Here is a 14,627-nt window from a genome sequence, read left to right on the forward strand (position 1 = left end):
TCACATCCTTTACGTCTTTATTTGCCAGTTAAGATCCTTTTATTCCATCAATGCAAATATACAGAACAGCAGGAAACCATGTTTTAAGCAGCACATACCAGTTGGCTGAGAATAAACTAACTACATTCCCCAAGCAATGTAAAAGTAACAATGCACATCATCTTCCAGAAGAAGAAACAAACAGATATTGCAGCCGAGAGGCACAGCAGGCAGCTTCCGTACAAAGTAGTTTGGCTATTTAAAATGCTAGAACCAGTCCTTGCCCGTTTCTCCAACCCCACCCCCAAAAGTCCTACTATAATTTAACCACTTATTTTTTTTGCTATCTACATAATATATAAAATATAAACTCTGTTTACTTGTAACACTTACTTTTCTTGATAAATAGCTCTTTAAAATATCTACTGTACATATGTCCATGCGTTGACATTATATATATATAGCATTTATATATAGGTATGTATGTCTGAAAAACAATAAATATATACTTAATATTGACACAGCAACAAACTGAACATATTCTCATTTTTCAAAATCAAATAAAAGAAAACCAGTACAGAGAGAAACAGCGAGTGTCGCTTGTGAAGCATGGCACAGCAGGGAGCTTCGGTGCCTGCCCTGACCGGGCATTCGGGATGCCACGTACTTGAGCAGCTGTGGTGGTAACGTTCTTCAATGAATCTTGTGTTAAAAGTTACTTCAAGTTGTAGGTTAGCCACCCTGTATGCCATGTGTAACACAGACCGAGCGTAAGCTCAGTGGGGAACAAGGGAGACTCGCCTGGTGGCTTGCAATGGAATGAGAAACAGAAAGGGGAGGGAAGCGAGTCTGATGTACAAAGGTGTCTGTTGTACAAAGGAAAGGAAGTAATGGACAGCACATGGCTGGGAGGTCATAAATAACCATGGTAAACAAGTTAACAGAGTTAAGTGCTTTTAAAGACGATGGCTGGCACTGCTGCAAAAAGTATTTTGATTATTATCTGTAGCCAACTCCATGTAATGAACCAGTTTTCCCACTGCCACAAAGAGACACAATGAAACCCAGATGGCCAAACTCAAATGCTGAAAATGGGGTCACTGCATGACACCGCGAGGCTGCAGGTTCACAGCCGAACCGGCCCAAGGGCAGCTGAATTCACTGAACGTCCTTAAACCTAATGGATGGGATTTTTGAAAGTATGAACCTAAAAAAAACCCACAAAAAACTCAACCAAAAAAATCCCACACCCAACCCCAAACAGTTCATTTCACACATGCCAAAACATAATAAAAGATGTTTTTTTAAAAAACTTCATTTCAAAACAGCATTCTTTAGAAATTGAACTTATTCCCCAAAGGAAAAATGTAAATGGCCTTCTACAAACAAGTTTTGTGTTCAGTTTTGGATTGAGTATAGCCATTCTGTTTATTCATTTAACTGAAAATGCTGAATAAAAGCTATTTTAGCTTGACCTAAGCTGATACCCTTCATTCCCCAACCCCAAGGCTTTAATTTGGCAGCTTCAAAAAAGCCATTACTTGCATGGGCTCTGGCTTCATACACTCAGTAAGTCATGAGGTTATGACATCGGTTCATGAATGCAGCATTATGTATAGTCCCGTTTACTTAAAATTTCTTCTTCTCATGAGCAAATGGAAGTGGGCAGTTATTGTTAAGAGGAAGTTATTTTTATCGGACAGACTTCATCCAGCAGCTCAAGAGAGAGGGAATTTTAAAGCAGATAAGACTGCCAATTATTATTCAGTCATACTTCATCTCTAAATTTTACAAACTTTGCTCCCCATGAGTAACAACTTCAACAACAAAAAAAAGAAACTGCTGTCCTGAATAATCCTGCCATTTCCCAACTAGTCCTAGATACCCAGAGAGCACTGCAGAGGTCAAACAGTCCAGTGTTGAGTTTCATACGTACTGAAGGGTACATCACTGGGCCACTGGAACATCACACCAGTGTTGAGTATCTACACAAAGCCAAAGGTCTTCTGGGTACTTTTAAACCCCTGTAAAAAGAGAACTTCACAGTGAATAGACTTCATAATGTGTGATACTTTATACTGAAGGCCATAGATAAAAGTCAAATATAAAAATTCCCAGCAACAAGAAATCCTGTCATCAGTAATTTCTGAATCTCTGCAAAGACATCAAGGTACTATGTTTACCTTTACCCATTAAATAAATTATGCTTTTTGTTGGTAGATCAATGAGTCATTTTAAATTGTCTGAGTCTTTTCCACATTTGTATGGACACAGAAATAAACAAGGTAACAGAGAGACTGAATTGTACTTGTGCTGTGACCACATGCAGCAGAAAAGCCTTCTTTTTTGAATGGCTGAACTTCCAGGACAGCTGTTCACTTGTACAGTCACCGATTCGAAAGCTATCCAAAAGAAGGAAACACTAAGTACAAAGTGGAGAGTGCCTCTGATTGCCCTATGCTGGCTGGGCAGGAATTTCTCATGCTTTCAGCCAAAGCAAAGGATGAACGCCACAGCAGCCCACCCTGAGCCTAAACTTGTCTATGCATGCCCTGATTCTCTGCCATATTGGCTGCATGGGTAAGGACGTATCATCTCTACATGGTATTTTCTAACTACACAGCTAAAGTACTACTAATTTAACACATGCATGATATTAGATATAGGAAACCTCAAGCTCTCGCAGAGTTTTTACGCCTCCCCGCAGGACTTCACCGAGTTCAGCACTGAGGATGTGCACAGATCTAGCAGGAGTACAGGATGGATGCTGCTTCCCCGAGGGCAGGGTCCCTTCTTGGGCTCCCAAACACAAATGTGGAGCAAGGCTGCTGCTGTCACCCTCAGGAGGTGCGACCCTCACCCTCCGCACGACTGCCACAGTCTCCTTGTTGGCGCAGACATACAGGTACCAGACTGCAGACACACTTTCCTGTCACTCCCTGCGGCAGTCACCACGATCCCTTTGGGCACGCCGGAGGACTTCAGTTGTGCCCTACTGTCACACAGAGTAGAGTTGCCCTACCCCTGGTGTGGACCCCAATGCAACTCCCATGGAAAATAAGACATCATCTCTCAGCTGACCGTCCCAGCATTGAAACAGACCCCTGCAGAGCAGCAGAGCATTTCACCTGGGCTCGCCCCTTTGGCTCTTTTTGTCTTTGGCAACAGACCATAATCTTCAGTATCCTATGTGCACAGGTTGATGGCAAAGGAAAAAGCCTCTCCAACAGCAGCCCTGGGAAAGAGGAATCAACATTTCTTACCTAGTGGATGAACAAGCTCATTTGGGGACTACTGTAAATTCCAGCAGTAGCTGCAGTCTGGCTGTCAGGCCTGCACCAATTCTAGCAGCATTCATCTCAAACCTTGTGGCACAGTATCAAAGAACAGCATTAAAAGTGCAATTCCAAATATATGTTTCCCAGTGTGGTACTGCTTTTGAGTTCCATCGAGTACATCTCTGCTATCTGCTGCCCACATTCTTAAACCCAGTGTGAACTCCAAGAGGCTTTATTGAATTCAACGTACTTTCAACTGTACCAAAAGAGCAGAGGGCTTGATGCTGCCAAGAAAGATCCCAGACTCTAAAGTAAGAATTTATCAGGATAGTAATACACATTCCATAAACAAACCAATTCCCTCCACCTCTAAGCCAGGTGGAAGCTTAGTATCTTTACACTTGACACTACAGCACCTTCACCTCCTAGAGAATGGAAAAACTGTCATCTAGTCCTAAACACATGGAGTTACTGCTGCCATCCCAGTCAGGTAATGACTTCACCGAAACCTAGCGTAAGACCTCTGTTGCCATCACAAAAGGCGGTCCCGTCCTGCCCCTGCTCGTTCTGCCTGCCTCTCTGGGAACAGCCCTGTGGTCACACAACAAGCTGTACAGGATTCAACTCATTTGCAAGCCAGTACTCACACTAGCATCAGATGGCTGTGTAACCAAAGCATTAGATCTTCTTCCTGCTAAGCAGCACCGTCTGCATCAGTAAGTCCGCACAGAGGACGGATGATGCCTGTCACCTAAACCTTTGGATCTGGTACAGAAAGGCTGAGCTCCGTAGTACTACCCCTAGTACTACCCCTATACACCATGTCTTGCCTGGGGACTGTTCACTGCAAGGGCGGCGAACAGGATTCCAGCATATCTTCTTCCAGATGACATCACAAAACCCGGAACGACACAGAAAAAGGAAAATACAGACAGGAAAAACTGTCAACACTTGTGAACCAAAACGACATGCGAAGACATGAACTGCAATTCCAGCACAATGGCCAAACCACTAAGAAGCAAGACTCAAACATTTTGGTCCATGTTTTGGATGGTGTTCAAATAGACATGATTAATTATCCACTGGGCTTGCATTTGTGACTTGAACTAGTCACTATTTTCAATAAATGGCTTTTGCCTTACTATAGGAAAACTCTCTTGACCCCCTTGGGGCTAATTTGATTTTTCAGGAGAAAGAGATGATTTCTTGCTCAAATACCCTCTTCTGTGTTTCTCTGCCTATTTTTCAGGGCAGGAACCGTACAGCACGGTATACTACCACCATTATAATGGGAAATTCCTGATGGCACAGATACTACCTCAGGAATTCTCAGATAAATCCATTTTTAGGAAAACCACCCAAACTTGTCAAGGGCTGCTTCAAAGAAGGAATGATGAAAGCTTGCCTGAGGTCTTAGCAGAAGTGGTCAGCCCCAGATACAGTTGCTAGAACAGGCAGAACAACAAGGATAAAACAATTCTCCATCTGGGTGTGGTTTTGCAGTACTACATTATTCCTTCATCAATCATGCTATTACACTTTGGGGAATATTTCCTGAGAGGTCACACATATGCTCTTGCAAAAATTAAGCACACATTAATAATTTTGGGGTGGGAGTCAAGTTTCCTAACTTTAGCCACCTGAAAATTTAGAAGCCGAGATTCTCTGCAAAGGAGGACAGGAATTTCCGATGGGCACCTCCTTCGATATTAATCTTAGGATGAACTGAGTGAACAGAGAGCTCTTTCTGTATTGACTGCTTGTCCTTGCACAGCCGACCAGGACAAGACACTTGACTTTCAGCTGGCTAAAGTCAGATGAGATGAACCACATTATTGATGCCTTCCTGTCCAAAAACATGAAGCTCTAAAACTGGGCATAGGACAGGCAGGAGCATATAGCAATCAGAGAGAGTCATTTGTAGCAGAAACCCTAGAGAAGCCCTTAGTGCTCCTAAAAATAGCAAACCTGTAAGCGCTTTCAAAAAAATCTAAATTATTCTGACAGTTCTCTTTCTAATCTAAAATGGCAACACTAATGTGATGGCCTTGAGAAAGAGGGTCATATTTTTGGTTTTAATTTACTGTTCAACCAAATGTTCTCTTCTTTTCCCTAGTCAAAATTAACAAAGAAGCCTGATAAGGTTTCTCTCAAGTTTAACATAACTTAGTGCTATATGCTTGTGTTCTACTTTTTTCCTATCTTGAGGATGTAAACATATAAGCACTGGAGCAGCTTTATGCAGAAAAGCAGTATCCCTGTTTACTGGGATAATTCACGTGCCTTTCAGTATATTCTTTCAAGAATACGTTCTTGAAAGAATACGTTATTTCAAGACTGCAATCTAATATAATAAAAAGAATGGGACAAAGGTATCAAAAGAGTCTTTCCACACCTGCACTGATGACAGGGAATGATTACTACAGTACCAGTAGCCGGCCACTCTAAGGAGGTGAAGAGGTGGGGGTCTTATGTAGATTTTTTCCCTGGAAATGGACAGGTAATTTTCTCATCCCTTTTGTTTTTCACTCACACTCACCACTTGGTGGAGGTGAAAGCTTCTGGACTGAACTATATGGAATTAATTGTCGGTGTGCATCTCTCAAGTGTGAGTTCACAAAGGTTTAAAAGAACGCTGCCTGTCCAAGCATCATACGGTTTCAGGTTGGATTTCTAGTTTTCCATGTAAAACCAAAATGCACAATGAATGCACTCAAAAGTCAGCCCCTGACACAGGAAATTGTGTGTAAACCTTCATAAGACTAGCCTGAGTTCAGCTGTATAATAAATCCCACTATCACCACTGTCTCATGCCACCTGCCATCCATGAAGGTTTTGCACAACCCATTTTAACCAGCACATCTGTGCAGTTAGCTTACCGGGAGCTTACTGGGAGCTCACAAAAGACCCTCCCTCCCCCAATACCAGGGCATATGAACTGTGGTGGAGGACTGCTTTGTTTTAAAAGCCACAAATTTTCCTATTTAATTGTGCTTTAAAAAAAAACAAGAAGAAACAAACCCAAAAGACAACTAGCTAAACCAACACAGAGAAGCTCCTAACCAGCTATGAAAGGTGAGCTGCTGAGATTTTCCGTATCGCATGACACTTTCACACCAAGTCCTATTATTCTGTGTGTTGGTTAGAGGTGTAGTACGGCAGCGCGGTGGTGTCAGCTGTCATGGTAGGAACCATTCATGTCAGACACTACAGATAATTTAACGACATGACAGTACCTTCACAGCCCTCTGGTAGGAAAGGAAAATCTAAAAGGATCTTCCCAACCTTTCACAGTAAACACAATTGGATATTCTAAAGCACCTGCAAGCAGGAGGTGAGTCTATGATATATCTTTCCAATCAGCCAGCTAATACTGTTATTAAAACAGTTATGTCAGCTCTTAAGTCTCCTATCTGTTTTGGGCATTTCTAAGGACCTTATCACTTTGGCATTTAGTCACCGACAAATTTAGTTGATCCAAACACCGTTATTTCCTTCTCCTGTATCCTCAGCTGTTTCTAAGATGCCCAAGCCCTTCATGGGGGCTGAATGGCTGTTTCCTTCAAGAGCTGTCTGGTTCCTATTCTCTCCTAGGAGCTGAGAGGAGCTAACAGTACAGGGACATCCTGCTCTTCCGCATGGCTTCGCTGATTAAGTATGCTGGGCTCAGTTCTGGCTCCTCCGTCATGATGGAAATGTTCTGCCACTCGCCCAACTGGTTTGACTTTTTAATGGTGTCCACCACACACAGGGCATACAGACAGTCGTCAAAAGTGGCAGCCATCGTGAGGGGCCTCCCGTCCCAGGTCCTCCTGTCGTCCTGGTCCTCAAATGCCTGCCGGACAGCTTGAACCATCTTAATGGTACCCCGGAGGTAGGGGGACGGGATGTCACTGAAGGCTTTCTCTGGAAGTAAGGAGTTGCTGACTGGCGTGGAGTCCTTTAGCAGGAGCTCCCGCTGAGGAGAGCTGTTGCTCTGTCCGTAGAGATCAGTGCCTATTACAATCAGCCGTCCTGACGAACCCACCACAATAATGTCTTGTTTGAACTCCCCCGGCACGTTGAAGTTGAGCGTCACCGTGCAGCACACGCCGCCTTCCAGGACCATCTGAAACGTACAGAAGTCGTCGCTGGTGATCTGCCGTATCCCCTTGATGTGGTCCGTCTGCTTCACGAAGGTCTTGAGCAACCCGTGCACTTTCACAGCCTTCTGGCTGGTAAGGAAGGTCAGGAGGTCGATGATGTAGGTGCCCACTGAGTGCAAGCCCCCACCTCCCATCAGGTCGTCACAGCTCCAGTTGTATTTTTTGCCTAACAGGCTTCCGCTGTGGACCTGCACCTCGCACACCAGCAGCTCCCCCACGTAACCCTCCTGGATCAGCTGCTTCATCTTCACGAAAGCGGGCAGGAAGCGCAAAACGTTCCCCATGATGCTCATGAGCTTTGGGTAATAATGAGCCGCAGTCATCATCCTGAAGGCATCCAGGGGAGTCGCCGTTCGGTCACAGATGACATTTTTTCCAATGCCTGAAACACAGTTTAAAAAAAATGTCATTAACAAAAATATATCGACTGAATAAACTGAAAGCCTCGAGGCTGTTCTTAAAGACTAAGCCAAGGGGAAAGATCCTTGAAAGAAGAAAACGTTTCAGTATGGCATTAAAGGCACAAGTATACCCCCTCTGGTGTGTTTCCAAAACACACGTAAAGAGTTTCTTGAGCACCACAGTGAAAATTTATCCCTTTTTATCTATTCCTTTTACATTCCCCTTTATTTTCAGTAGGAAAATTTATCCTATTTTATTTTATATTTCAAAAATAGATCCCTTTTTATGCCTAAAAATAGCATGAAGGTGAGGTCCTGGACCGATAAAAAAAACCAAGCTAAGGTAAGGTGGATTGCTACTCGACATTTGCCACCTTCTGGGAACAGGTACAAAACCAAACCCCCGCCAAACAGCCAGTTTGTAGAAATCTCTTCTGTGATACCCTGCCTGTGGGGGGGCTTCTGAGAGCTGAATCGCAGCTTCAGATTCAAATCCCTGAAGCTTATGAGTAACAGGACCGCATGTATACAGCAACTTAAACGTAGGTATGCTGAAGAGTCTGGGCTTGTCTTTGCAGTGGTCTTGCCCCTTCATCTTTCCCATTCAGACTGTTTAAGAGGCTCTGACTGGAGAGAGTAAGAAGTACTGGGATTGTTGCTTGATTTACAATGCAGAAATTGCTTCTCGCTCCTAAAATGCCATGCTATTCAGACAATGGCACTCTTTTTTTTTTGAAGCAGCTCTGCTGAAATGTCAACAGTACATCCACGGTGCCAAGGGAGAGCTACGATTGCTCTAAAACAGGTCAAATGTAGCTGTGACAATCTGCTCCCTGGCAGAACTGTCCATATGGGCACACTGTTTACCGAAGCTTGCACGACAGTCCTGTTTTATCTGGCCAGCAAGGTGTGCAGGCTGAGATGCCAAAATAATGGTTTTATTATTGACTTCTTGTCAAATACTTTCATTCTGTACGCATACACACACAGTGACAGAGCCTCCAGTTTCCTCTTTAGTTGCATACAAAGATTTTTTAATGCTTAATGAGCAATATTAGGCAAGCTATACAACATCTTATAGCACTAAATATGATCTTTACCTTGAGAGCCCCAGGCTAGACCTGGGCCTGGCGCTTAAAAGAGATGAATTTGAATCCTGTCTGCTGGAGTCCAGAGAAGAAATATGGTTACTCACTAAATTGCTTTGTGCTTTGATTCCTTTTCCCTTCACGTAGGTGAGAAATCCCTTTTTCTTTAAAGAGCTGTTGTGAGGATAAAATTTCACATGTTTTGGAGCTGTTTGGATGAAGCCATATAAATACAGACAGATGGCGGGGATCTGCCTGAGCCCACTTACATGAATATTTAACAGCCTGACTGGAAGAAGAAGGGGGTCACAGTCCAAACATTCAATAACCATCTCATCCACACTGCCTATTCCCAGTCTTTGCTACTCTTTGAGTAGCTACTGGAGGGATGGCTGCCACCACTGAAGCGGCAGTCACATCTAGTAAACAGCCAAGAAGGGAAAGATCTTCCTTGAACTTGCTCCTGTTTACCTTCTACTTAATCAGGTAGGTAGTGACGTACTCATTTTCCTCTTATACTGGGCAGGAATCCTCTATTCAGTGGCCACAGTCTTCCCTTCTCACTTTTCTCTCTTATTTTTACAGACTGCTACTGGTGACTGAGTTGACATTTCCAACCTCACAGCACTTCTTTTCCTGCTCCTGAATAATTTTCTTTCTGCATCTGTTTGATATTGGAGAAAGCATTCATCCACCTGCCCCATAATCCTCTAACTGGTAGCTCCTGCTATGCCACTTGATACAGATCACTAATATAACAGTCCTTGAGTTACAGATTCTTTGCAGAGGCATTTTAGTCTGACAAATTAGTTCTCAAAATAAGGGAAATCTTAGTCAGACAAAAATTGCCTGCTGTCAAACCTTCCTGAAACAGTCATTTTCCCCTCAAAGAATCCATACATACTATGTCAACATCTGACCTGCTCACCAGTGATCCACAAACATCTCTTTCTGCTCCAGTTCAGCTTGCACTGTTCTGCCTCACAGACGCCAGCCACATTTTATCTGGGGTCTATCCAGTCACTAATCTCTCACGATATGCCACTCCACATGTGCTCGTGAGGAAAAGGATCTGGCTTTCATGAGAAATTGCAGCCCGGGGACAATCTTTGTGCTGTGTGTTCGGTGTCATGCACAGTGGGGGGCAGTCCTTCACTGTGTGGGGCAGGGAACGCTTGGGACTGTCTCAATCTGAGTACCAAATACGAAAGAGAAACCTATGGGCTTCTACATCCCTGACATTCAAGAAAAATTGCCATTAGGATCACTGTAGCACAGAAAAGGGAAGAGCCCTAAATATCTGTACAGAGACAGGGAAAAGGTGGAGTCTTATACTTACTCCTTCCACCATTTCAAACTTTCTGGAAAGGTGGAAACCTTTTAATTACAGCAAATCCAAAACATTAATGTTTGAGAGTCTTCCCGGCTCTGCGCATATGCTGATAATACAAGCTGTGCTCTTATCCCTGTCAGGACTTTAAACAGATTTTTTGCTTGGTGCCCAGAAGGCTTTTATACTCTATTAAAGCTCGTGCAGGTCCTTTCAGCATGACACTGCTCGGCATTTGAGTCTGTGCACACTACAGATCTTTGTCTTCTCTGTAGCTGTAAATCTGCAAGCAGCCACATTTGCTTTCTTGAAGCAGGGAGAGAACATGAAAGGTTTGCTTAAATTGATTTGGAGAAATACTCTGGTGTGTTTATGCTACTAGAATAAGAAACAGGCGGATCAAAACACCATAGTTTTCTGCTCTCTTCCCCCTGCTCCCTCCTCAAAAGGAGAAGGAAAAAAGGCATCTTCCCTTTGAGCCATTCTCTAAAGCAGCGACACGTAGGGCAGTGTGCAAGGAAAACCACCCTTCCCAACACCAACAGTCTCACGAACAGGCATGCTCTGCCTGCAGGTGCTGCAGGGAGATTCTCAGGAACTGACCCCCTTCTCCTGGGGTTAGGGTCTAATCCTGTCCACTTTTGGACAAGACTCTGGAAGAACGGATGAATTGCTCCCGCTTGTCAGTGTGTCTTGATGTTTCACACATCTCTGAAAATCACACCACAGCAGACAGCAAAAACTTCATTAATTACATAAAAGCAGGGAAGTGCAGCTTGTTTCAGCAAGAAAGTGCAATTGTGTCCGTGGTGGTAAGTAACAGAGTCACAAACATCTCCTCATATGAAAGAACACCCCCCCCTTCCACGTGCATCAAGAAATCTGGCCCACAGTGCTACAGTTCTCCATCAGGCAACTTCTGAGCGTTGATTTCTTGAGTTCTTAGGTAAAATGAAGAAGAAAAATAATTAAGTACACGTCATTCTTTTGGAGGGCTTCACACAGTCCTCACCCCAGTCTCTCTACTTGGCTGTGCTTCAAAAAGAGACAAAGCGGTGCCAGGCTGGTGGCAATGACATGACGTGGGATTTCTCTGACCTGCACAGAACAGGGGAGGGCTCGCTCCCGGTCAGCCCAAGTCCAAAGCTGAAGCTGGGCGATGCATCTCCTGGCAAAGCTCCTGGGGTGCAAGTTGACTCTCTGAAGTCCACCCACAGCTGCCATGCAGGACTTCAGCCCAGGACCCACTCCATGACTACATGTCACAATCTGAGTAAACAGTGATTATAAATATGAAAGAGAAGCCTATGGGCTTTTACATCCCTGACATTCAAGAAAAATTGCCATTAGGATCACTGTAGCACAGGAAAAGGAAGAGCCCTAAAATCTGTACGGAGACAGGGGAAAGGTGGAGTCTTACACTTACTCCTTCCACCATTTCAACCTTTTTGGAAAGGCGGAAACCTGTTAATTACAGCAAATCCAAAACATTCATGTTTGAGAGCCTTCCTGGCTCTGCGCATATGCTGATAATGGCCAGAAACGCAAAGAACCCACATGAACAGGCACTGTACCGTGGTGCCGATGAGCCACCTGTGCCCGCAGGCATGGGGCCATGAGGCGGCAACCACTTTAGACCCAACAGGTCTGCTCCCCTGAACCCCTCCATCTTCTCCCTCCAGCAGGAAAACAGGAAAAACCAAGTAATGGTGGAGCTGGAAGATGTTCATCCATGAGACAGACCAGATCCCTAGGCCAGTGACTTAGGTACAACTTGCCCTAGCAGTGCTTAAAAATGTGAAAGGACACGAGTCTGAGCAATTACACCAGAGAATTTGACATCTAGGTTTTGTTGCTGGTAACATCTGACAGCTGCTTGGTTCCTCTTTAAAATGAATCGAAGTTTCCAGAGCAGCAGGTCCACATCACAAAACCATCACTAACACCAGTGTCTTCTCACTTCTCAGTGCCTCATAAGGAAGATTAAGGGCTGAACGGTCCATCTTGGCTATTCTTTATCTCCCACAGTGCATATACGCCAAGCCAAACCTCAACAACTTAGATACTAATCTGCATTTAATTTAACAAGGTTACTTAAGAACACCAGTCTTCTCTGAAGAGGTAGATGTCTAACCAACTCTCTAGAAGAAGCTGAGCAAAGAGAAGAAAAATTGTCTATGCTGCCATTGGTGCTACCATTCAATTGAGTGAAGATTTCTCTAACACTTACGTTGAAAAGTCAAATTGACCTAACGGCATGTCACCCACCACACAGGAATTATTTTTGTCAGGAAGTCATGTGATTTATTTGCAGACCTCAGCCTTCATTTTAGAAAAAGGAAGCCCTTGTGATATGGAAATTATTTTGAAAGCTAAACAGCCCAGAAGTACGTGGCAAGTAGATACAGTCCAGAGTAGTAGTATTTACAATTTTTTCCACGTAAATTCTAATAGAGCAAGAATTGACCTCCTGACTTTGAAATGTCTGGCTTTTGCAGCAATTCATTTCAGAGATGGCTCTAGCTCCTTGGCTACCAGCAGCACAAGTTTCAATGTCCCTGTAATGTCCCTGTGCTGCACAGCCTAAAAATGAGAACTCCTCGGTCCACAGTGCAGGGAGCACTGAGCAGCTGTAAACAGTGCAGGCTTCATCAATTCCGAAATGTGCAATGTCAGCTTTTTTTTTTTCATCTGCTCTGATTGTTTCAAATAAGGAGAGAAACATTTTCACATAAAAATCTCCAACTAATTAAAAAAAGTGTCCATCACTGAACTGAAGTAAGACTAGTCCTCTATCTGTTGAGCTCAGGACATGAGACCCCAGTACAATATTGTCTCCTCCTCCTATTCACATAAAAATCAAAAAGGGCTCTATTTGGAGTCTGGGCATATAATCAAAACCTTCACTGGCACCAGAAAGATTCATTAGTTAGCAGTCGCTACCTATTGCTTTGGGTCATGATGGAGGTGAGAGAAAGGGGGAAGTCAGGTTTTGGTGGACTAAGCTAAATTAGTCAGCAGAAAAATACATTTCTAAAGTTAAAGAGGAACTGTCAACATTCAAGGAACAGATGGAGAGTTTCAGCAAATACAGGAGTGGTAGAAGAGCATGCTTATGCTTACCAGGCTACTTCAAATAAATTATTTTAAATATTTATATCAGATTATACTATCTACTTCAAGCACTTTTGTTTTTTTTCTAAAAAATAGAAGCTAATACAAAATACATCCAAATAGTGACAATCCACATTATCATAATATGGTTACAATAAATAAGTATGGGCAAAATTTTCTTCTCAGATTTTGACCATTGCAGCTGCTGTTGTTGCCTCTGGATCCTATGCAGAATCAGAGGGGAAATCATCTTTGGCACTCAGTTCTGTTCACGGCTTGTAAGATGTGTTGCAATGATATGTGCTGTATTATTAGTATGCATATTATTAGCTGTAATCAGATCACAGTTTCCATCCTAATGCAGTTTGACATGGCTTGAAAATACAAAACAGTATCATCTAATATATGAATGGGGAGTATCTCATTCACATTTTCCCAGTGTTATAACACTGATAAAATAAGCTATTCAGCTACTTTTATAAATAAGAAATACAGCTACTTCTATAAATGTGCCCAAGTCAACAAACAAAAAAGTAGCAAGTTTAGTTAAAAAGCTATACCTTGCTGCAAATCAGTCATTTTGGCCATACTGACAAAAGGCTTTTCTCTAGGAATATATCAAAAACCACAGTCAAAACAAGCAGCTTCAATCAAAAGTCACTACCTCTCATTTAAATACTTGGTATACAGCAAGTTGCTCCTCTGCACATCTGTACACACACTGTCAACTCTGTGGTTTGCACAGACACCGTATCGGGAGCTCGGTACGGCACCCTGCAGCTGAACTGATGGTTGATACAAGCTGAGTATCAGTAGAACCATGTATTTTGCACACTCCCTTACCAGGAAGAGATCTGTTTGTGACACTAACCATGTTATCTAATGGTACTACTGCAATCCCGTTGGATTTTCAGAAAATATCTTTCCATTTCTATCTTGCATGAAAATGAAAATGAATTCTGGTGTATACCCATATGCAAAACCACACAGAATCATTTTCCCCCCCCTCAATAATAATGACTTCAGAAATCCTCACAGCTATCTGAACCATTCCTTTCTATCCCTTTCTTTTGAATTTGCAAAAGATACAGCGTTTGGAGGCTGTAATTTTTTGTAGCCAGGACCTCAAAAAAAATCTTCTGAGTTATCTTACTGCCTCTTATAATACTTAAACACTGCACAAACCCAGAGGTTGGTAATGAAGATCTCTTTCCTTTTCATATTAATCACTCCTTAGGAAACCCAGAAGAAAATATAAGAGATCTGAGCTGTAACTGCGCTGACCCACTGCC

At 43.1% G+C, this 14,627-nt stretch overlaps 1 protein-coding gene across 1 annotated transcript in view; it reads right to left on the bottom strand.

The window, feature by feature from the left end:
- Positions 1–14,627, bottom strand: part of GFOD1 (glucose-fructose oxidoreductase domain containing 1) — a 75,078-nt gene continuing 60,451 nt past the window's right edge. The window contains exon 2 of the mRNA XM_037379868.1: positions 1–7,784. Within this exon, the coding sequence (XP_037235765.1) occupies positions 6,865–7,784 (920 nt within the window). The 3' untranslated portion in view covers positions 1–6,864. The remainder of the gene's footprint in view (positions 7,785–14,627) is intronic.

This window comes from Falco rusticolus, chromosome 3 (assembly GCF_015220075.1).
Source record: "Falco rusticolus isolate bFalRus1 chromosome 3, bFalRus1.pri, whole genome shotgun sequence".
In the NCBI taxonomy this organism is placed as follows: Eukaryota; Metazoa; Chordata; class Aves; order Falconiformes; family Falconidae; genus Falco; species Falco rusticolus.